Source organism: Ahaetulla prasina, chromosome 1 (genome assembly GCF_028640845.1).
Source record: "Ahaetulla prasina isolate Xishuangbanna chromosome 1, ASM2864084v1, whole genome shotgun sequence".
Taxonomy (NCBI): Eukaryota; Metazoa; Chordata; class Lepidosauria; order Squamata; family Colubridae; genus Ahaetulla; species Ahaetulla prasina.
Genome location: NC_080539.1, coordinates 80314536 through 80339540, shown reverse-complemented (window position 1 = coordinate 80339540; position 25005 = coordinate 80314536). Strand labels below are relative to the sequence as shown.

The 25005-nt window shown below is 38.2% G+C and overlaps 1 protein-coding gene across 1 annotated transcript in view; it reads right to left on the bottom strand.

Moving 5' to 3' along the window:
- Positions 1 to 25005, bottom strand: part of RGS7 (regulator of G protein signaling 7) — a 202254-nt gene that overhangs the window by 13840 nt on the left and 163409 nt on the right. The window contains exons 10-15 of the mRNA XM_058165755.1: positions 15786 to 15860; positions 13637 to 13735; positions 12468 to 12529; positions 12148 to 12258; positions 11342 to 11467; positions 5950 to 6136 (exon numbers count right to left, since the gene is read on the bottom strand). Coding sequence (XP_058021738.1) covers positions 5950 to 6136; positions 11342 to 11467; positions 12148 to 12258; positions 12468 to 12529; positions 13637 to 13735; positions 15786 to 15860 — 660 coding nt within the window. The remainder of the gene's footprint in view (positions 1 to 5949; positions 6137 to 11341; positions 11468 to 12147; positions 12259 to 12467; positions 12530 to 13636; positions 13736 to 15785; positions 15861 to 25005) is intronic.

Below are 25005 nucleotides of genomic sequence, written 5' to 3'. Positions count from 1 at the left end.
CTGGGTGAGATCATCAGTGGTTTGGGGTGAGATACCAGCAGTGCGCTGGCGACACTCAGCTGTACTTTTCCACCCGGACCACCCCAATGAAGCTGTTGAAGTGCTGTCCCGGTGTTTGGAGGCTGTACGGGTCTGGATGGGGAGAAACAGGCTCAAGCTTAATCCCTCCAAGGCGGAGTGGCTGTGGATGCGGCACCCGATTCAGTCAGCTGCAGCGCGGCTGGCTGTTGGTGGCAGTTACTGGCCCCAAAGGATAGGGTGCGCAACTTGGGTGTCCTTCTGGATGATCGGCTGTCGTTTGAAGATCATTTGACGGCCGTCTCCAGGAGGGCCTTCCACCAGGTTCGCCTGGTCCGGCAGTTCGCCTTCCTTGATCGGGATGCCTTATGCACGGTCACTCATCGCTCGTTACCTCTCGCTTGGATTACTGTAATGCTCTCTACATGGGGCTCCCCTGAAGTGCGCTCGGAGGCTTCAGTTAGTCAGAATGCAGCTGCGCGGGTGATAGAGGAGCTACGTGGCTCCCATGTAACACCGCTCCTCGCAGACTGCACTGGCTGCCTGTGGCCTCGGGTGCACTTTAAGGTGTTGGTTATGACCTTTAAAGCGCTCCATGGCTTAGGACCTGGGTACTTACGGGACCGCCTGCTGTTACCATCGCCTCCCACCGACCCGTGCGCTCCCACAGAGGGACTTCTCAGGGTGCCGTCCGCCAAACAATGTCGGCTGGCGGCCCCAGGAAGGGCCTTCTCTGTGGGGCTCCCACTCTGGAGCAGGCTTCCCCGGGCTTCGCCAAATTCCTGACCTTGGACATTTGTCGCGAACTCAAGACTCACCTTTTTATCCAGCTGGGCTGGCTTAAATTGGGATTTTAAATTTTAAATTTATTAATTTTAAATGGGGTTTTAGTAGAGTAAATTTTAATCATTGGGCTAATTTAAATAAGTTTTTAAATTGGATTTTAAATTTGTATATTGTATTGCTGGTTTTTATTATGCCTGTACACCGCCCTGAGTCCTTCGGGAGAAGGGCGGTATAAAAATTAAATAAAATAAATAAATAAAATAAAATATTTTGTAGAGGTTTTGGATGCTGGTACATTTGGGTTTCTAGTTCCATGGGTCTCTTTTTAATGTCATTGTATTGCAAGTTTTTATTTATTTTATGTTATTTATTTATTTTCATCAAGCATGCATTTTATGACAGATACAAGTGTAAACGTAATTATAAACACATGTAAAGGGTATGAATAAAAGAAAACATTAGGACAGGGATGGTAGGCAGGTTGGTGCGCTTATGCACCCCTTACAGACTTCTTAGGAATGGGGTGAGTCTACAATAGACAATCTAAGGTAAAAGTTTTGGGGATTTGGAGAAGAAACCACAGAGTCAGGTAGTTTCTTGGAGCCTTTGAAATTAGTAAGAATACAGAGTATTGTATAATTATAAAATAAATAAAATAATCCAGTAACAGAAACAGAGGCTAAAAGAGACGTCATATAATAAAATGGAAGAAAAGACTCAGCAGCAGGATAAAGATACAAAGCATTAAAAGGCTAAGAGATTTTTTTTTAAGTATTTCCCTGGTGCTGAAAAGATAACAAATGATAGTGTAATTTGGAAATGGCTACTGAAAAGTCTTGCTTCCAAATAGTCACCCACTAAGTCAACATTTGAGGATTTCTATAATCTTTAAAGGTGCAACTGGATAAAAAGTACATAAAAGACCTCTTCATTTTTAAACAGTAGCACTTCTGTTTAGACAGCTGCCAGCTGATATTTTTTTCATATAACACAGCTACTAAAACAAATGTGCTCAAGCACACAGTTCACATCATCCCACGGTCTTAAACTGAGATACTACAAAGCTGTATCTCAGAAAAACAAAGATAGAACTGTGTTTCTCAAACTTGACAAGCTGACAACTTGACATGTTGGCTGAGGAATTCCAAGAGTTGAAGTTCACACATTTTAAAGTTGTCAGGTTTGAGAAACACAGCACTATCCAATCACTTCCACTAATGCAAACCTACCAGAGACCAACAAGGCAGCTGGTATAGAAAATACGTATCTAGACAGCCATCTAGTGGCATGAAAAATTATTAGCGTTTTCTGTATAGATTTTAGCAAGTAGAAAAATTCAGATGCATTTTTAAATAATCTGTGTCACCCTACATTTCTGAGCCTTGTCAGTAAGATGCAGGCAGCTGCAGCCAATGTCTCTGGCCAATTTACTATGAGTTGAAGATAAAATTCAAGACATTGGACAGCTGCCTAAAGTTCAACTACTAAAGTTACAAAATGCACTACTAAGTTGATTTACTTTGTGCACTTGAAGAAGACTGAATTTGGGTATGATTCTCCAATTCATTTGAGGAAATAAATAATTGTTAGTGAAAGTGATTTAGAGTGATTTGGATTAATTAAGTAGCTTGCTTTTTATAAAACAATTGTTCAGTTTGTATCTGAAAACTATGTGAGTAAACTACAGGTTTTATAGTTTGAAGTCAGGTCCTACCTTTTCCTTGTATTCAGTTTCTTGTGCATGTAACATATTGGGGTAGAATAAACACACCAGATCCAAAGCAAGATAACACAATTTCAGAACAATTTGCTATTGCAAAGCTCAATAATATGCAATATTTTGGCTGAAAGAACATCTATGAAAATTGACTTTTTGTAGAGAATTTGTTTCTTTGCAGATTAATATGCAGATGTCAGATCATCCAGGCATGGCTTGATACCTCACAGGCATCCTACTATCAAAGACTAGAATGGGGGGGGGGAGGATAGATGGGCAATAAAGCTGTGTATGTATGATGGGAAACAGGGAGATGGGGGAATGGCAGATGATAAAGACCAGAGAAGCCCAGAACCAGTTTGCATCAAAATCCAAGGCCAGGGACCCTGGGAAAGAATGTTGATTACCCCAAAACATCTCAGCCTTCTCAAACCACTTCAGCGAGTTCTAATTGGCTGAAGAACGACTGGACACGGGGGAGGACTTTGAATGAAGGAAACCTTTCTGAATTCTTTGAGCATGGGAGCTAGCCTGATTTTACTGTAGCCATCATCTTTTTAGTAAAAGAACCAAATGGAATTGAGAGTCTTTCTTTCCTAAGTGTTCTGTCCCCTGCAACCACAACCAAGGAGACACGCGAGCTGACTATATTTGCCAGCAATTTATTCCTACGACAGATATCAGTTCTGGCAACGAACCTGAGATTGCCTGCCAAGTTCTCTTATCTCCTCAGAAGCCAGAGTAACTGCAGTTCGTTGCTGGAGCAACCAAGAGTTCAGAAATAAACAGAAATCCAGAAGCCAAATTCTTAGTCTCGAAATATTGCAGCCAAAGTTTCCAAGAGTCAGTTTTTGTCCATCACATGAAGCTATAGAGCAGCTCCTTCTACTTTTATACCCTGTGGGGTATGGGTCCGTGACTCAGCACTCTCTAGGCCTGCCCCACCCCTTCTTTTGTTGTTCCCATCTTTCCTTTCTGTGATGCCTGGGATTTAACCAGGATTGATTGTCAGCAGCTGGGTCTTGAGGGTTGCCTGGGAGGGGGAAGGTGTGGGAGAATGAGGCCTCATCATCTCCTCCACCTGGCATGCCTCTGAAACCTAGAGTGGAGCCAGAGAGGAAGGTCCTGCAGAGGGAAGCCCTGTTGGCTCTTCCCCCGACTCTCTGAGTCACTCTCTGCCAAGAGGCCAGGCTCGGGAGCCGAAGACATAACACTAAGGAATCAGATTAGGACAGATCTGACCTATGTAATGTTAAGCCAAAGAGCATTTGTCAAGATAAGAAAGTGTTTTTTCATGCAGCGATGAAATCCACTTACCTTCGCTACCGGTTCGGGAATGGGAGCGCGCACGCCTCTTCTGCACACATGCAGAGCCTTCTACGTGTGCGAAGAAGGTCATAAATGGGATGTAATGATGTCATGGTGGGTAGGCAGAGCCTCCCACCACCAGCACTACTGGTTTGTGCCAGCCAGATAGATCCGGCTGGATTTCACCACTGATTTCATTTTAAATTAAATTGAATTATTTCAGTTTAATCAAATTCTTCCCTAGTCAGAAAGATTCTCAGAAAGGTAAGGCAGAACAAGTGACAAAAACAGCACTGTGGCATCTTGACACAAGCTCTATCATCTGTACAGAAGAGGCAGGGCTTCCATTACTACGACACTACTCTGCCTTCATCATATTTTCACCTTCTGTTGCATTAAAAGTTAGTTTGGAATAGTTCTGTGGCCATTCCCAAAACTTTAGGAGCTGACTTGTTGGTTAGGATCAATGTGCACCTAGCTACCGGGGGGGGGGAGAGAGTTATAGTATATTTCCATTACTTACACAGTTATTTTTAGAATGTAAATGGACTTAGTTAGCCTATAAACCACAGTATATTGTATGCTTATTAAGAACCTTTATTATTAGACAAGAGTTTGTTGATTCAGGGAAATTATATCTAGGTTTTATTGGCGCAGACCTATTTTTAGTTAGTGGGCAAATTATTAAAACAGAATTTAAGCTGGTTTTTGTAGCATATTGCATACATATAGTGCTCTTTGTTAAATACAGATCTGGAATATATTAGAAAAGGAATGGTAAAGTCTGAAACAGTTTTTCACAGCTCTATATCTCCATCAAGACACCACTGGTACATATCTGTACAAATAGTTATACCAACCTGAGCATCGTCAAATGTATATCGCCCTGGTTCCTTCACATTCTGTGTGGTTTTGTCATAACTTTTTGAGTCTAGATTAATGGCACTTGGTGCTCCAGGGGCAAGGAATTCCTGCCAGATTTCCTGTACTCTAACAGGAACCTCACGGATGGGTCTCTTCTTCAGATCTTCTACTGCTAACCAGAACCTGTATAAGAAAATGGGCAAACAGCAGTAATGGACTGGATACTGAATCCCCTTGAAAGGTTGGTTTGATTTTTAAAATATCCCTTTAAAAATACATGTAGAAGCCTAAAAGCATTACATCATCTCTCTAGGGTCTCATTTCACTTTAATGTGAGATAGATAAATCCATTTCTCATCCATATTTGTGGTGTGGGTGTTTTTTCATGCAGCGGTGAAATCCACTTACCTTCGCTGCCGGTTCGGGAATGGGAGCGCGCACGCCTCTTCTGCACACATGCAGAGCCTTCTACGTGTGCGAAGAAGGTCATAAATGGGATGTAATGATGTCATGGTGGGTAGGCAGAGCCTCCCACCACCAGCACTACTGGTTTGTGCCAGCCAGATAGATCCGGCTGGATTTCACCACTGATTTCATTTTAAATTAAATTGAATTATTTCAGTTTAATCAAATTCTTCCCTAGTCAGAAAGATTCTCAGAAAGGTAAGGCAGAACAAGTGACAAAAACAGCACTGTGGCATCTTGACACAAGCTCTATCATCTGTACAGAAGAGGCAGGGCTTCCATTACTATGACACTACTCTGCCTTCATCATATTTTCACCTTCTGTTGCATTAAAAGTTAGTTTGGAATAGTTCTGTGGCCATTCCCAAAACTTTAGGAGCTGACTTGTTGGTTAGGATCAATGTGCACCTAGCTACGGGGGGGGGGGGGAGAGTTATAGTATATTTCCATTACTTACATAGTTATTTTTAGAATGTAAATGGACTTAGTTAGCCTATAAACCACAGTATATTGTATGCTTATTAAGAACCTTTATTATTAGACAAGAGTTTGTTGATTCAGGGAAATTATATCTAGGTTTTATTGGCGCAAACCTATTTTTAGTTAGTGGGCAAATTATTAAAACAGAATTTAAGCTGGTTTTTGTAGCATATTGCATACATATAGTGCTCTTTGTTAAATACAGATCTGGAATATATTAGAAAAGGAATGGTAAAGTCTGAAACAGTTTTTCACTCTATATCTCCATCAAGACACCACTGGTACATATCTGTACAAATAGTTATACCAACCTGAGCATCGTCAAATGTATATCGCCCTGGTTCCTTCACATTCTGTGTGGTTTTGTCATAACTTTTTGAGTCTAGATTAATGGCACTTGGTGCTCCAGGGGCAAGGAATTCCTGCCAGATTTCCTGTACTCTAACAGGAACCTCACGGATGGGTCTCTTCTTCAGATCTTCTACTGCTAACCAGAACCTGTATAAGAAAATGGGCAAACAGCAGTAATGGACTGGATACTGAATCCCCTTGAAAGGTTGGTTTGATTTTTAAAATATCCCTTTAAAAATACATGTAGAAGCCTAAAAGCATTACATCATCTCTCTAGGGTCTCATTTCACTTTAATGTGAGATAGATAAATCCATTTCTCATCCATATTTGTGGTGTGGGGTGTTTTTTTTTCATTCATAGTTCTCGTCCATGTTCACATTACTTTTGAGATGTTTCAAAAATAACTCCAAATATTAACTTAAATAGATGTTTAAAGTATATTTTTTTCTCAAAAATTCAATCGATAAATAACTTCAGAGTAAGGAGCTAGTAATTTTTCTATAGACATGTCAGAATTTGCAGCGACTGATGTGTGCAACTATCTTACAGTAGTTGGGAGTTCAAAGCCGCTGAACATGCATCTCCAATGTCAGGGCAACTGTATTTAAGGCACTGTTATTTTATTTATTAGGCATATCTTGTGGCCAGAGACAATTCAGGAGAAGTGGACAAATGATTTTTAAAAAAAAGCTGCATTGTTGTGATTAAAGCCTGCCCCTTTTATATGTGCATCAAGGCAACACATGTTGGTTTTGACCAAAACACCAGAACCTATCAGTGCTATCGTTATAGATATGGGAACTAAAGGCAATATTGGCTCATTTTGTATTCAGTGATTCTTTTCCACAATCTATAATCATACTTTAAAACTAAGAGACAGGACAATATGTAGTATAAAAATACAGAAATTTCAGTATTATAATCATTGTGGCATTGTAAATAGCCATGGTTTTAAGTAAATCCACAATTAATCAACACTAAACATAGGATTTTTCAATATAAGAGAGGTACTGTGTTTGATTTGAAAAAAAATCCTCTCTATAGAGTTTTCTTTAGGATTCTAATTTGATAGGCCAAGAAAAGATATATGAAACATCAGTCAGATGGGAACAAGTGGATTCTATCTAGTGATGGGTTTGCCTTCTTTCCTTGTTGAATACGTCTACTCATGGAAGGCAGTGTGCTCAATTTTCATCATCTCTTTGGTCTTTTGCAGCCCTCTGTCATAGATGTCATTTTAATCCCTAGATCAGTACACCCGACATTCTACATGTAAGTGTGCAAGATGAGGTTCAGTTTGACGTAGTGGTTAAAGCCCCAGGCTAGAAACCAGGAAACTATGCATTCTAGTCCTGCCTTATGCACAAAAGCCATTGGGATAATGCCAGTCACACTCTCTCAGCCATTGATGTCAGGCTAATTCCTGTTGCAACCTTTGGGTTGATCTGAAAAAAGCAGACCCTGCACTTGTGGGAAGAAGATGATGGAGGAGGAGGAGGAGGAGGGGGGGGGAGGAGGGGGAGGAGGAGGAAAGGAGGGGGCGGGGAGGGGGAGGAAGAAGAAGTAAATCCTTGACTATCTGTGGTTAGTAGGACATCAGGTGCTAAGAATCAGTGTGCCTGGATTTATACCTTTAACATTCTAACCCAGGAGTGGGCAACTATGGCAACTTTATGACCTGTGGACCTCACGACTGGCTCAGGAATTCTGGGAATTGAAGTCCACAGGTCATGGTTGCCCACCCCATCCAAATAATTTTCAATGCTTCAGAGAGTAGAAGAAGCAATGAAAAATAAAGCTTGCCCTCTTGTTTATTCCACTAAGCCAATGCACTGACTGTAAAGAGTATGTCACTGGATTAAAATTCTTTGGATTAAGTAACTGACAGTTTGGTTTAGAAGAATATAATTACTCTTGTGCAGAAAACTGTGTAGAAAATCACAGTATAAACAAGTCAATATTTAAATATCTATTTAAAGTATGTAACAGGATAGTTCATACCAAAGAACAATTTCTTTCACGTAATCAACCTTAAATAACCTTCTCAGCTCACAAGAATATGTCAGTAACAATATTCAATCAAGGCCTCTGATCTCTCTTTGACTCTCCAGTTAGTCATTCTAACATGGAGTATTCATCAAGCAAAAGATTTCTTGCATCTTCATCCAGCTGGCCTTCCAATAAGATTATGGTACTCCCAGTTGGGAAGGCAAGAAGACAAACACCATCTGTGATTTCAGCAATGCTGTGCTAAGAGTAGTTATCAGGTGTGTGGGACAGGTTTTGTCTTTTTTGATTTTACATTTTAAGAAATAGATACCCACCTATAAACAAAATTCATGCCTAACAAAACTTGATACCAAGAAAAATTCAGCAGTGGTGATCGTTCATGCAGTGGAATGGGGTCCTAACATTTATGGTTAAAGACATTGTAAGATAACAGTGAAGATATGGGAGCTGCATTTCATCATATATGAACCTGTACCCAGCATCCATCAAAATTATAAGAAAGAAGGAAGACAGGAAACAGATACTTAAGGATACCACTTCTAAGCTTCCTACGGTTTTTGCCATGCCTGCCTGATTTCAGAGCATATTGTGGCAAGAGAATCAATGTTTATTCATTTTTCTGGCAAGAAGAGCAAACAAGAATGATTAGGAGCTGGAGGCTAAACCATACAAAGGACAGTTACAGGAATTGGGCATGTCTAGTCTAATGAAAAGAAGGACTAGGGGAGACATGATAGCAGAGTTCCAATATTTGAAAGGGTCCTACAAAGACAAGGGGGTCAGACTATTTTCCAAAGTACTAAAAGGCAAGTCAAATAACAATCAATGGAAACTAACCAAGGAGAGAAGAAACCTAGAACTAAGAAGAAATTTCCTAACAGTGAAAGCAATCAACCAATAGAACAAGTGGCCTTCAGAAGTTGTGGATGCTCCATCACTGGAGTCTTTCAACAAGAGATTGGACAACCATTTAACTAAAATGATATAAGGTCTCCTGCTCAAGCATAGGGTGTGGACTAGGAGACCTCCAAGGTCCCTCCCAATTCTATTGTTCTATGTTCCTTTTCCTATGAGTTACATAGGCAGTAATCACATATTGGAATGAAAATGGACAATCCAAATAATAATGAAAAATAACAACAAAGCTGAGGCCAAGAGTAAGAACAAGTCAAAGAAGCATCGAAAGAAGTGGTCTGAGTCTCAGATGAACAACAGATGCTGCAAACAACTCAAAATAGAGGAATTGTTGCTGCACAAAGAAATGGCAAGTGAGTCATGCATTTTCTTATTTTTCAGTAAATACGCTGTTTTGGATTTGGATAAAGAGCTGTCATGCCTAGAGGACAAGGAACAATTAGAAAATAGCGAATAACCTAAGGACAAAAGGGCAGAGGAAGATAAATTTATCTTGAGAAATACATGACATTGCAAGCATTATCAAAAGATAAAGAAGAACCCAAGCCATAACAGAAAAGAACTAATCTTTGATTTTTTTGGCTAAATTTTATTGGCCTTTAACTTTATTCTGTGTGTATCGGGGTGAAATCCAGCAGGTTCTGAAAGGTTTTGGAGAACCGGTAGCAAAAATTTTGAGTAGTTCGGAGAACCAGAAAATACCAACTCTGGCTGGCCCTAGAGTGGGGTGGGAATGGAGATTTTGCAGTATCCTTCCCCTGCCATGCCCACCAAGCAACGCCCACCAAGCCACATCATGCCCATATATGGCATTGATGCCGAGTGAAAAGAAGACTGACAAAGATAGTGAGGTTTGAGGCTCAATCCTACAAACAACATCAATTAAAGGAATTTGGTATGTTTACCCTAAAGAAGAGAAGATTATGGAGAGACATATAGCCATTGTCCAATATATGAAGGCCTGCAACAAGGAAAAGGGTGTGGATTTATTTTCCATAGCACCTAAGAATTAGATGAGAAGCAACAAGTGGAAGCTTTTCAGTGAAAATTTAAACTTGAAATAAAGAAGAATTTCCTGACTGGGAGAGCCATTAAACAAGAGAACAGCCTGGCTCCTGAGGTGGGTGGAAATAGTTAAGAAAAGACTGGACAGCCATTTGTCTGGCTTGAGGATTCCTGCATTGGGCAGGGGTTGAACTAGAAGACCTCCAGGAACCCTTCAACCCTATGAGTCTATAATAATATGTCACAATCTATGTATATTTGGTGCGGTATCCATACAATTATCAGTGTGAATCAGCAAATTTCAAATCTTTTATGACTCCATTCTACAAACAAAACATCTGCATTTCTACAAATTTCTGTTTCCTTAATCTCAACATTCATCTCATTATTTTTCTTACCCTTAGGAATCCCTGAAACTCAAAGTAGATTTTTTTAATGTTATATTAAAATAATATGCCGGTAGCGTTTGTTTGCTGGTGCAATAAAACTCTATCTATATCCTTAAGAAATTGCCCTTCGATCACTAACATCTTTAGAAAAAAAACCACAAGGAGGCACCCAAACGTGCATAGCCACATGGCTGATATCTTTAACAGCTTCTTCTACTACATTAAAGGTTACTCTACTGTCCAGGATTCATCAGTGGGACAAAGTATATATTGAACAGCTTCACTCTAGGCCTAGGGAAATGTCCTATTCAAAAGGCAATTGGACTTCCTTAATTTTTTTTTCCCTTGAAAACATTTTGCTTCTCATCCAAGAAGCTTCTCATTCATGAAGCTTTGTAATGGATGCGAAGAGAAATGTTTTCAAGGGGAAAAAAAAACTAAGAAAGTCCAGTTGCCTTTTGAAAAAAAGCACCTTTGGGACAACCATGACCTGGATGACTTGAGAATCTCCATAGATAGGAGATTCTAGGAAAATGCTATTTCAACCAAATCACCCTATACTTAAAGTTTCTCCAGAATGAGTAAATTCCTTTTAAACAGGGAGTAGAAAGAAAATTGGCTTCACAAAGCAGGTAGAAACATTGATCTTAAATACATTCTTCTTTTATTACTCTTGTTCTAAGCCTCAGAAAGAAATAATAATTATGCATTATTAACATGATGATAATGATCCCTGGCAAAATAATACATATTCTCAGGAAGGCTCAACAATTCCCCTCTGACAGATTACTTACTGGTTATACTCTCCTAACCGGGAAAAGAGAAGTGGAAACATCACTCAGGTCCTCCCAGAAGGATTGTATAAGCTAGGCCAGATGTGAAATTGGACTCCTGCTGTTGCCTCATTTAAAAACTCCCATGGGTGGGGCAGGTGGGCTCTGCTGAGCACATTGAGGAGAAATAACAGATTCATCCCGGTTACACTATTTCCTTAGACAGCTCAGATATCTATGAGTGGAGGGAAAGCCTAACCTTAAATTCTCTGAACTAAATTCAGACTCCAGGAATTTGAGGAACTGTTCTCTTCCCACCGGATCTTTCAGAGCTTCATCCATGCCAAAACCCCATCGCTTTACTCTTTGCTGATTTGGCTCTTTGCTGAAAGGAAACAAACAAACCATCTCTCAGACTTGTTAAAATAGCTCGATTGGCTATGTACCTGCCTTGCTATTGGGAGAAGAATGGTGCAGGCCATGCAAAGTAATCTAATCACATAAGGGGGTTACTTCAACTGCATATTACTTTAACTGCAGTAAATATGTGCCGCGCTACAGCTATGGTACAGGCCGATAACTAAAGCTTTTTTTCCCCATGCTAAAGTTCAAAGAATGTTAATCTCCTACACAGCATCAGTTCAGTTCAGCATTTTGGCCAAGAAAAATAATCCTATTAGTGTATTTGGTTCCACTATTATTAGGCCTCTGTTGTTAGCACATTCACACGGGTGGTTATATGGAAACTGTACTATTTTCGGCATGGTGCAATTCCTCCAGCCTATATGCGTGGGGTTTTTTTTCCCCTTGCTTCACACTAGCAACTAATCCTAGGGAGAGAGCACTGCTTGATAACACAGACAAAAGAGAATTTAGAAATATAAAAACTGGGTCCCTGCTGTAATCCTTGATTGTCCTTTACTAAGGAAAACCTTTAACAGAGAAACATTGTGAAAAATATTACTTCTCCTTCTTTCTTGCAATCTGATTTTTAAAAAAAACTAATGCTGCTGAATAGCTGTTATTTATTTGGGGGGGGGGAGACCAAATTTATCCCCAACATACCTTATTTCAGTTTCCCAGAAAGTAGTATCATCTGATAGCCAAGGATTAGAAGGATCAGATGGCTGTAGGAAAGGGTCGTATTCCACATACTGCTCAGTATAAGTTAATAGACTAGAAAAAACACATTTTTACAATGTTTTTATTACAAAGAGTGTTGAGAATTTTACAAAGGAAGGTCCTAACTAAATACATTTTTTTCAGTTATGTTGGAATCATTCATTTAATAATTGGCTCCCTTCCCCTCCCATTTTTTTCTTTTTTTGTGAGTACAGAAAATGGCAGCTTTTTTACTTTAACCAAATTCATGGGAATATACGTACCTTTCTGCAACTTTTGACATTTTTAACCGATGTCTGTCTAGCTGCATTTGCCAATATTTTATCTACAAAAGGCAAAAAAGCAAACAACTGATAAAAGCAGTCTACAGTAAACAGAGATAAATTTAGCCTAAGGAAAATGTTGCATTTTATATGAACTCATGCTAAGCCATGAGACCTTATGCATTGATCTGTTTATAAATTAAGTCAAGAGAAGGCACAATCCAGCTCAAGTAAAGATCTCATAACAGTGCAGTCAGGGTCAGTAATTTTGAAATGACTTTTGCCATTAAATCTAAAAGGATGTGGATTTTTGCAGATCCACATCCATTAAAATGAAAAGGATACAAAATGCGTGTAGTTTTGGGTACTGTAATTATTCTGTATTTATGATACAAATATGTTTAATTTTGAATAATTGAATTATCATCAATCTAAGAAGACAACCCCCCTTTCATTACACCTATAGTCATACATACAGATGTGTTCCATAATATTTATTAAAATCAGGATTCAAAGCAAGGCTGAGCATAAAAATCACTCAGAAGTTCAAGTATCTAAGTACAGTTGGATCATACCATAAAATACGTTAACAGTCCACACTGCTTTGTAGCTCATGGAAAACTGTTGAAATATTGGGTTTGCAATAAAACATGTATGGTTCATTGGTCTAAGGATTGCTCCATGAGAATAATTGGGGCACATACACTGTAGGTCAAAATTATAACCTTTAATGCTTTTAGGAAAATGCATGAAATGGAAGCAACTGGTGATGGTGGTAAAAATATGGCACCTTGTATTATATTTAAGTGTGTTGTGAATCAAACCCTGAAAACAATGCTATTCCCAGATGGACATTCCTTTTCTCTCCCATCTATGTTTTCCCCACTTGCTTCCAACACTCTCAGCCAAAACTCTTCTGCTATCTGCATAGAGCAACATCAGACTAAGAGCCTGGCAGCCCTCTGCGGTTAGCCATTATGGATCTGGTCTGCCATGTATTCTGACAGAATGCAGCATTTCCTTCAGTTCTGACATTTTCAAAATATTCCAGGCATTCCTTTAAAGTAATACATAATGTGCTTTATATTTTGATTTTTCAGAATGCGATAAGTTCAGCATTTTGTTTTGTTACATGGGTGAGTAAATCAAATAAATATAGTCTCACAAACCTCTTGACACAATTGCTCTTCTGTGGGAGGTTTTGTTTCTGGCACTGGTGTATGTGTTGGACTATGACTTCGAATATCATTCTGTAATCCATAAACAGACTGCATATAAAAGTAGAAGAGAGATGTTAATAAAACAACAGAGTTTTGCTATCCCTATGCAGTTCCATCAGTGGTCATGAGGAGAAGCATTTAAGCCCATGGGTACCGCCATGAGGAGTTCCAGAAGGCTCAGTGCTCTTCTCTATATTGCTCAACATCTACATGAGATCACCGAAAGAAGTCAAATGTCAGCCTGGAGTGAGGTCTTATCAATATGTGAATGAATTTCAGGTGTACATTGCTACCTTGGACCAAATCAGAAATAGTGTAGAAGTCCTGAATGTCCACATCAGATCAGGCAAAACAAACCCTGGACAGAGTTACACTTCATCAGTAAAGAACTAGATAATTCAAAAACATTGGCCCTGCATTACTCTGAATAGGGTTGTGCTCCCACTGAAGAAGGGGGCTGGTGACTTGAGGCCTTCTTATACTCTCATCTCTGCTGAAGCAATTGGTGGAAGTGTGGCCAAGGGCATTTTCACTCATGATGTTACCTAGTTTGGGTAATGAAACATCTGCAAACTCAGAGAGCACCAGGGACCCTCATTTCAACCCTGAGCTACAAACATGAATTATATTAACATTAATTATTGGTACAACGATGAAGTGAAAAAGTGAACACTCTAGTGTTTTATTTGCTGGTCTATGCATAAAGATTTGATTGATTGATAAAAGTAAGTTGAACAGTGTGTGTCTGGGGGGGAAATAAGACGTTCAAAGAACAAAAGTAATATATAAATTCTCCTTGTATAAAGTAACAGATGAATGTAAGGGGAAGAAGTATCGTTTGCAGGGTTAGAAAGGTATAGTGGGTGGTATTGGTATAAACAGATTTAAGGGAACCCCATTTTCCTATCTCACATCTTAAAGTTGTTTGGCTTACTGTTTCTTATTCCATTTTTGTGCCTTGTATAACATTACTTACATCAATAAGGAAGAGGTTGATGGTTAGTGTGGGGCTGTTTCTATCTATCTGGAGATCCAGAAACAGCTGTTGTGCTTGTGGGCTAATTTTTTTTAAAGTTACAAATGCTGTAATGGCCTGTTATTTGTACACATCTTCAGGATATGCCAAACATTTGAGATGTGACTAATTCTTGGCACAACTCTTTTACATATACAGCAGCCAAAATGTCATTATAACCTACTGTAACAAAACTAATTATTGGTTTAAACACACTAATACTTTAACTGAACCACATTGCATTTTGGATTGCCATCTTATTTCATTCAAAAATTTACAATACAGTGAAACCCTAATCCAGCAAAACAAATATGCAGTTTTAATTCTAATATCTGAAAATGTCACCACTTTTTCATTCTCATGTTGGATAGTTTTGTAGTCAGGACTGGGAACCTCTCTCTGTCGTTGCATTTTCTAATTTTGTTTAAAAAAGGATGATTCAGAGACTAAATCAAGGGCCAGTTCCTCTATAGCCATATTGCTGGAACTCACACCTGCTATATTTGTTTCAGATGTATAATTACTATCACCAGAAAAATTTCATGAACACCATGACTGGAAATATCCATGCTGTAACATCTGACCAAGCAGTTACTAGCCATATCAGGAGTTGCAGTTCCTGAGTTTACAGCAGGTGTTCACGATGGTGACATTCATGATTAAATAGATCTGTTCTTGATGAACAAGATAGAGGTGAGAGTCGAGTCACAAGTGCAGGAACCATTTATTGAAAGGTCATGTACCAATATTGCATTTGCTGTCACAGAAGAAGTGAACAGTAGGATGGTTCCTACTGAGATGATCCAGAGCAGTTTATGCTATTTTCAAAAGGGTTGAGCTTGCTAAATCAGAATGAAGAATTGGTAAAGGGCTGGAGAATATTTTTTCTAAACATAAAAAAATCTAAGCATTCATTCCATTGGGGGAAAAAATACTCGGTTCTAGAATAAATCCAAACCTGTTTTTATTTTTTAAAGAATTTTCAATCCATGTATATACCCAGAATTATTATAATGGATTTCTTCACTATAAGGGAAAGCAAAATATGCTTATATGTAATAATTACTAAAGATAAGAACATACCTTTCTTGTTTTGTGAGGATTTCTCATTCTTGAAGACTTTTTAATATCAACTTCAGTCGTATTTACACATCCAGGCTAAAAACATAATGAAGATAAATGTGATTGCTTTACGTTAGCATTTGAATTTTTTAAAAATTCAAATTCAACATTTTTCCTCTGTGTTATTGTAAAAAATGTATACACATTACAATTGACTGTATTGAACAAAGGGTTTTAGTACTCTCTAACTATCATTAAAATTGGTCCTTGACTTACAACTATTCATTTAGTGACCATTCAAAATGGCACTGGCAAAAGTGACTTACAACCAGTATTTGTACTTACAACCATCATGGTACGTCCATGTTCATGTGATCAAAATTTGGGTGCTTCACAATTGACATGGATTTATGATAATTGCATTGTCGCTGAGTCATTTGACTTCCCTCTGTGACCTTCCCAGACGACTTCTGACAAGCAAAGTCAATGGCAGAACCCAGGTTATTTAACTTAACAACTGCAAGTGATTCACTTAACAACCAGGGCAAAAAAAGGTAATAAAATTGGGTATGATTCGCTTAACAATTGCCATGCTTAACAACTGAAATTCTGGTCTCAGTTGTGGTCATAACTTGAGAACTACTGGTATACACAATGATCATGAACAGTTCTTAATCCACAACCAAATTAAGATGTTTTGTTTGTAGAGAGTTAAGGGAGATAGAGGGTATTAGAATTAGAAGACATGAATACAAAGTCAGAGCATTTGCAGATGATTTGGTTGTTATGTTGACTCAGCCTATAAATTCGAGTGTATATTTGTTGGAAGTAATTAATCAATATGGAAGGGACTCAGGGTTTAAAGTGAATAAAATAAAACAAAAGTGTTAACCAAAAATATGATTAAGAACCAGAAAGAAAAACTAGAGGAAATAACAGGATTTGAAATTGTAAAAAAGGTTAAATATTTAGGAGTCTTTCTTACTTCATCAAATGTAAAATTGTATAAGAATAATTATGATGTGTTATGGAAAAAAATTCAGAAGGAAATGAATACTTGGAAAAAATTACAATTATCTTTGTTGGGGAGAATAGCAGCTATAAAAATGAATGTTTTGCCTAAATTCTTGTTCTTGTTTCAGATGATACCAATAATTAAGAAAGACAAAAATTTGGAAGAATGGCAGATTGGAATTAATAAATTTATATGGGAAGGGAAAAAAGCGAGAGTCAAAATGAAAATAATGCAAGATACAACGGAAAGAGGAGGATTAAAAATGCCTAATTTAAAACTGTATTATGAAGCAGTTGTTCTTTCAGTAATAAGTGATTGGTTTAATTTGACGAAGGAAAGGATTTTGAATATAGAAGGTTATGATTTATTATATGGTTGGCATGCATATTTATTGTATGATAAGAAAGTAGATAAAGCTTTTAAGAATCATGTGTTGAGAATTTCTCTTCTGTGTGTCTGGAAAAAATATTATTATAAGTTAAATTATAAAATTCCTATAGGGCAAGTCCTCGGCACGCAGTAGAGAATATAAATATAGAACAGGAACAAGAAATGATTACTTATAAAGATCTTTTATATAATGAGAGGGGAAATCTGCAACTAAAATCTTTGGATACATTAAAAGAAGAAGAGAGGAATTATACTTGGTTTCAATATGGACAGTTAAAGGTTAGATGGAAAGAAGATCAGAAAATTGGTATTATTCAAAATGAAGAAAATTTGGTTAAACAAATTAGAAATCAAACCCAGGGGCATATAAAGAGATTGTATACTGTGTTGGTAGAAATAGATTCTGAAAGAGATTTAATAAAGGATTGTATGATAAAATGGGCACAGAATATTCAAGAACCAATAATGTTGGAAACATGGGAAAAAATTTGGGTTAGAAATATTAAATTTACATAGCGCAGAATTTAAGGAAAATTTTATAAGATGTTTTATAGATGGCATTTAGATCCTAAGAAAATTATCATGTATGTATCCAGATATGCAAGCAAGATGTTGGAGATGTAATTGTGATGATGCTACATATTTTCATGTATGGTGGACTTGTAAGAAAATTAAGTCTTTCTGGATAAGAATTTGGTGGATTATGCAGAATGTTCTGAAGAAGAAGATAAAGTTCCTACAATTTTTCCTTTTGGGAATAACAACGGACTGTACAGTGATTGAGACTAAATTGATTCTGAATTTAATAACAGCAGCAAGGCTGTTGATTGGACAATATTGGAAGAAAAAAGAATTACCCACAATAGAAGAATGGATATTGAAAGTTTCCAATTTGGCTGAGATGGCTAAAATCTCAGCCTTCTTGAAAGACAGTACTCAAGAAAAATATTTAAATGAATGGAAGAACTGGATTGATTATATTCAAAATAGATATCGGATTAAGAAATTTCAGATTGCCTTTGAATGAAGGACGTTTTGATTTTAATGGAAGAAGTCAGGTTATGTGAGAGAGAAGGATTATAATTGTGTTAGATTTTAAAAAATTTAATGTATGACTGTTTGTTTATTGAACTATACCTTGTGTTTGCTCCGGGAAGTCGGGGGGGAGGGGGGTTTTGGAGGGAGGGGGGAAGGAGTGGGAGGGGGGAGGGGAGAAAAAAAAGATATTTTATTTGCTTCTGTAATTTGTTGGAATGTTTTCAGCTAGTGAATAGTCTCATAAACTCAAGCTGTCTTCACACAAATATTCTAGATGTTGTTAGGCTTCGTTTCCCATGTAGCCTAGCAAGCAGGCAATATTACATAATACCACCTTATATAAGTATCTATATAAAATTACCCTTCATGATGGCACCCAAATGTAAATAAAATTCCTATATCAATTACTGCTTATATCATAGAAACCCAATGTTTTTCCATGCTTGCTTTAAAAGTAGCTATCTAATCTATGGTAAAACAAGAAACACATTTTATTTAATGGATGAATGAATTGAGAACAGAGATCCAACAGCAAAAGAGTTTAAGGGGAAATCCCTTTCAAACTTCCCCTCACTGGAAAACTTGAGAAGGGAACAAAAAGAAGGGAAGAAGGTGAACAAAAAAAAAATAAAAAATCCAGACAAAGTAGGGCACCTTCTACTCGTGGTTTTTATAACATAAAACTGATGTTGTTGGTGCTCTCTGAGCTTGGTTGTTTGCTTGCAGATGTTTCATTACCAAATAGGTAGTTCAACCCTGAACCACATATATTCTCTTCTACTGGCAAAACTGAAGTCATATGGAAAGGAATCTGTAGCTATCACTTCAGGTAAGAACAAAAACATACCACAAAGCTATGCACGCCATGTGGTATGTTCATGTTCTTGCGTGGAAACATTCTGGCAAATGTTTGCAGAAAATATAAAGTGTCATTTGTGGTTGAATAAGTAGTAAGAACTATAGCTGTGATGGCGAACCTATGGCACGCGTGCCCAAGGTGGTATGAAGAGCCATCTTTCCGGGCATGCAAGCTGTTGCCCAACTCACCTGCAGCTGCGCATGTACATGCACCCCAGCTGGTGTTCGGGCCTCTGGTGCGCATGTGTGCAATTCAGGGGACCCAGCTGGTCTTCGAAGCTCTCCTGCACATGTGTGCGTATTTGCACACGTGCACGAGAGTATATGCGAGCAGCAGGTGCATGCAAAGATGGCATTTGCATGTGTGCATTGCATATGTGAAAACCACAAGCATGCAAAGATGGTGCAATTGCACACACAACACACAGGGGAGGAGCTGTGTGTTAGCACAGATGGCATGTGCACATGCAAAGCTTACTTAGTGGGTAAAAGATTTGCCACCACTGAACTATAGCAACAAATGGACATACTTCAGGTCATGAAGATAAAGACTTATCAGACAGACAAAGGAAGTACTACAACATGAGTTGACAGAAGAAGCAACGCTCCATAGGGAAAAAAACAAGTAATAGAATTTGTCCCTGTGGGTAAGCATGGTAACAAAAAGCAAGAAAAAACAGCCCCGAATACAATCTAAAATTATCTTTATAGGGTAGAGAAATAGGTAAAAATAAAGAATGAAATTCAAGAAACTTGCAAAGCTCTTCACACAGAAATGAGATGCATAGGTGTAGCATCTGGGATACCTAATTTGGTAATGAAGTGCTTATAACAATTTTGAAATAATATTGATTGCAAACCAAATAAGTGTCAGCATCATGATGTAGCTGCAAAAAAAGTATGTGGAATTTTAGAACACATGTAGACATATAACAGCTGCCAAAGGACAAGAAATAATAGTTCCATTTTATTCTGCATTGATCAGATGCCAACTTGAGTTTTGTGCCTAGTTTTTAGCACCCTACTTTAAGAAGCATTCAGACTAATCAGAAGAGGTTCAGAGAAGATCAATTAAGTTAATCAGGGAGCTAGAAATTAAGTTATTTGAGAAGAGTGAAAGAACTGGAATATTTAGCCTTGAGAACAGAAGACCGATGAGGGACACAATAGCATTTTTTGTATATCTCAAGCAACATTACAGAGAAGAAGGTAAAGATGAGTCATTGTTCTACATCCAAAACATGGAAATATGGATTTCAGCTACTTTCAAGTTCAGAATAGATTCTGATTGAATAAGAGGTTTAAAAAATTCCGACAGTAAGAGCAGTCTGATAGTGGAAACAATTGCCCAGAAACTTATCTTGGGTATGTTCAAGTAGAGGCTTTCTATTAAGAATCTTTCATTTAAGTGTTGACATTGAGGAAGATGTTAGACCTGAAGGTCTAAAAGGCCCCTTCTAACTTCATGATTGCATGATTAAATATTATAATCAAATGGCAAATAAATATAGGGCTATTGATTCACTGCTCCCATCAGTAACCATAAAGCATCTGTTTTTCATTTTACAAGCATGGATTTGTAATTACTTTATTGAATTTAATTAAATCTTCCTGTTGCAATTGCTGCTTTATATGTCAGGGGCCCAGGGGAAGGTTTGGCAAACAAATTTAGACACTCTATGGGAGAATGTAACAGTCTGGATATGATATGATATGATTTTAGTTAGTATTTCTTTTAGCATCGGTGTAAGTTTTATAGTAAAATAATAAATATACATGCAACCAAGTTGCTGGTCCCAATTGTGGAGGACTACCTGTACAATGCAAAAAGCACAATCTACCCCTTCCCACTTCCAGTTTGGCTAGACACACACAGAGAAACACAATTTGCATAGTTATTCACATATATCTTCCTCTCATACGAAAAATTATATGCAGGTAGATACTGTAGATACACATCTTTGAAAAGGCTCAAGATACAGAAGGATCTTGACAGACTTGATCATTGGGCGCTATCTAACAAAATGAAATTCAACAGTGAAAAAAGTAAGATTCTACATTTAGGCAAAAAAAAAAAAAAAAGATGCACAGATACAGTATATGTGGTACCCTGCTCAATAGTAGTAAGGGAGGGATCTTGGGGTCCTCTTAGTGGATAACTATTTAACTATCCGCCAGCAGTGTGCAGTGTGCAAAAGCCAACACAGTTCTAGGCTGCATAAATGGAGGGATAGAATCAAGATCCCGTGAAGTGTTAATACCACTTTATAATGCCTTGGTAAGGCCACACTTGGAATATTTCATTTAGTTTTGGTCGCCACGATGTAATAATAATAATAATAATAATAATAATAATAATAATAATAATAATAATAATAATAATAATAATAATAATAATAATAATAATAATAATAATAATAATAATATTTTAATTTGTATACCGCCCTTCTCCCGAGGGACTCAGGTCGGTTAACAGCCAAATAAAACAACAATCAAGACATGTACTATACAAATTAAAAGCAATAGCTAAAAAACTTACTTAAATTTGGCCCAACTATTAAAATACATTTTCAAAACCCTAAAAAACTGATAAAAATTAAAGCCCATAAAATCAGCTAAAGTTTTAAAATTTTAGGCCAGTCCTGCGCAAGAAAATAGATGTCTTAAGTTCGCGGCAAAAGGTCCAGAGGTCCGGAAGCTGTCGAAGTCCCGGGGGAAGTTTGTTCCATAGGGTGGGAGCCCCCACAGAGAAGGCCCTTCCCTGGGGGCTGTCAGCCGGCATTTCTTGGCTGACGGCACCCTAAGGAGTCCCTCTCTGTGAGAGCGCATGGGTCGGTGGGAGGCACACGGTGGCAGTAGGCGGTCCCGTAAGTAACCTGGTCCTAAGCCATGGAGCGCTTTAAAGGTGGTAACCAACACCTTGAAGCGCACCCGGAAGACCACAGGCAGCCAGTGCAGCCTGTGCAGGATAGGTGTTATGTGGGAGCTTCGAACAGCTCCCTCTATCACCCGTACAGCTGCATTCTGGACTAACTGGAGCCTCCGGGTGCTCTTCAAGAGGAGCCCCATGTAGAGAGCATTGCAATAGTCTAGGCGAGAGGTAACAAGAGCATGAGTGACTGTGCATATGGAATCCCGGTCCAGAAAGATGTTGAGAAAAAAGATGTTGAGACTCTAGAAAGAGTGCAGAGAAGAGCAACAAAGATGATTAGGGGACTGGAGGCTAAAACATGAAAAATTGTTGCAGGAACTGGGTATGTCTAGTTGAATGAAAAGAAGGACTAGGGGAGACATGATAGCAGTATTTCAATATTTCAGGGGTTGCCACAAGGAAGAGGGAGTCAAACTATTCTCCAAAGCACCTGAGGAAAGGACAAGAAGCAATGGGTGGAAACTAATCAAGGAGAGAAGCAATTTAGAACTAAGGAGAAATTTCCTGACAGTTAGAACAATTAATAAGTGGAATGACTTGCCTGCAGAAGTTGTGAATGCTCCAACACTGGAAATTTTTAAGAAAATGTTGGATAACCATTTGTCTGAAATGGTGTAGGGTTTCCTGCCTGGGCAGGGGGTTGGACTAGAAGACCTCCAAGGTCCCTTCCAACTCTGTTATTATGAGAAATTAGGAGAATACAACCATCACTGCTCATTCTAATACATACTTAAGGAGTATGCTTAAGTTAGGAGCTGCTGATCCAATTCTACAGAGGAATTATTGAGTCTGTCATTTGCACCTCTATAACTGTCTGGTTCGGTTCTGCAACCCAACAAGAAAAACACAGACTTCAGAGGATAATTAGAACTGCAGAAAAAATAATTGCTACCAACTTGCCTTCCATTGAGGACCTGTATACTGCACGAATCAAGAAGAGGGCCGTGAAAATATTTGCAGATCCCTCGCATCCTGGACATAAACTGTTTCAACTCCTACCCTCAAAACGACGCTATAGAGCACTGCACACCAGAACAACTAGACACAAGAACAGTTTTTTCCCGAAGGCCATCACTCTGCTAAACAAATAATTCCCTCAACACTGTCAGACTATTTACTGAATCTGCACTACTATTAATCGTTTCATAGTTCCCATCACCAATCTCTTTCCACTTATGACTGTATGACTATAACTTGTTGCTGGCAATCCTTATGATTTATATTGATATATTGATCATCAATTGTGTTGTAAATGTTGTACCTTGATGAACGTATCTTTTCTTTTATGTACACTGAGAGCATATGCACCAAGACAAATTCCTTGTGTGTCCAATCACACTTGGCCAATAAAATTCTATTCTATTCTATTCTACTTGTTATTTTTATAAAAATGGAAGACTTGAAAAGAGAGGTAACATATATAGGCCGTTATTTTTTAATCTTTTACTTATACTATTCCATTTTATTAGGATTGGCATATCTTCCTTAACTAATGCTGTCTCACTCAGTCAAATAAGCATGTTAGTTTTATGTATGAATACAGAACAGGAGAACTGGCATCAACCAGAAGGACTCTTTTAGATCCCGCTGATATTGGAAATAGTATCTAATAAAACAAACATGTTTGTAAACATGGTGGTCATGCAGTATAGTTCATTCAAGACAATCCCATGTCTCCAATGCATGTTTCAGGATACAACTTGAATAACTAAGAGGATTTCCTCAAAATCACAAACAGTTCTGGTATTTCTCAGGCCAGCTATTTTTAAAAGCCCAGGAACCTGTCACAGTCCAGATAATATCGCTGGGAGGACAAAGACTCCTGCCCCTGCAGTTTATGTTTTCCTCAAACCCTTTACTCACTCCTAATTTTCTAATGCTGTAGGGCTCCATAGCCACAGCATGAAGCATTTTCCTTCCTTTTCTCTAGCTGTTGTAACAATAGTTATAGAGAGAATGGCAAATGATAGCTTTCCCTCCCCTCTTCCTGCCATTTCTTCAGTAACAGAGACCCTATAAAAAGATAAGTCTATTCCCAAGCCAATTAAACCACAAAATAACCAAATCTCTTCAGAACATCTTAAGTCAAAAGACCCATAAACCCAAGAAGAAAAACAGGAATGAATATAAGGTGTAAGGATTATAACAGCCACTATGTAAGCCAGACAGGCAGAAGACTAGCATAACATACCTATGAGCACCAACTAGCAGTCAGGAAATGGGATGAAAACTTCTTAATCTTACGACACATGGACAGATTCAACCACAGTTTCAACTGGGAATGTATGAGCATCCTAGACCAAACCAAGTCAAAAATGCTAAGGAATTCCTGGAAGCTTGGCATTCAGATAAATCAGCCATCAATAAAAACACAAAAATAAACCATATATACACACAATTCAAAAGAGATAACAAAACTGCTAGGGAGGAAACAAAAAGACCAGAACATATCCCCTCCAGCAGCAATTCAATTCAATTCAAACCTTTATTGTCAATGTACAACATGTGTATAATGAGATTGGATGAGCCTCCATTAGTACAGCCTCCCCAAAACACAAAATACAGCTCAATAACTCATAAGTTAAAGAAAGAAAGAAACCCTAACCCAATAGATCATACTAACAGACACACAATCCTGTATACATATATGTGCATAACATTACATTATATTATATTGCACCAGTGTAGACATGTTGCACATTGTGCTGGCCCTGCAAGTCTATCATACTAAATAGTTATGGTGTTATATTGCATTCAGAAGTCTGACCGCCCACGGATAGAAGCTATTTTTCAGCCTATTTGTTCGACTGGCTATGCTTCTATATCCCCTGCCCCATGGTAGGAGAATAAAGAAGTGCTGACTAGGGTGACCAAACACCCAAATAAGGGGAATTAATGCCAGGTAAACAGTGGAATACCAAGTGGAAAACAGTACCCTAATCAAAGAACTAGCAAGGATAAAACTAGATTCCCACTAAAACTGAAAAGTCAAGCTACTGTGTATAAAC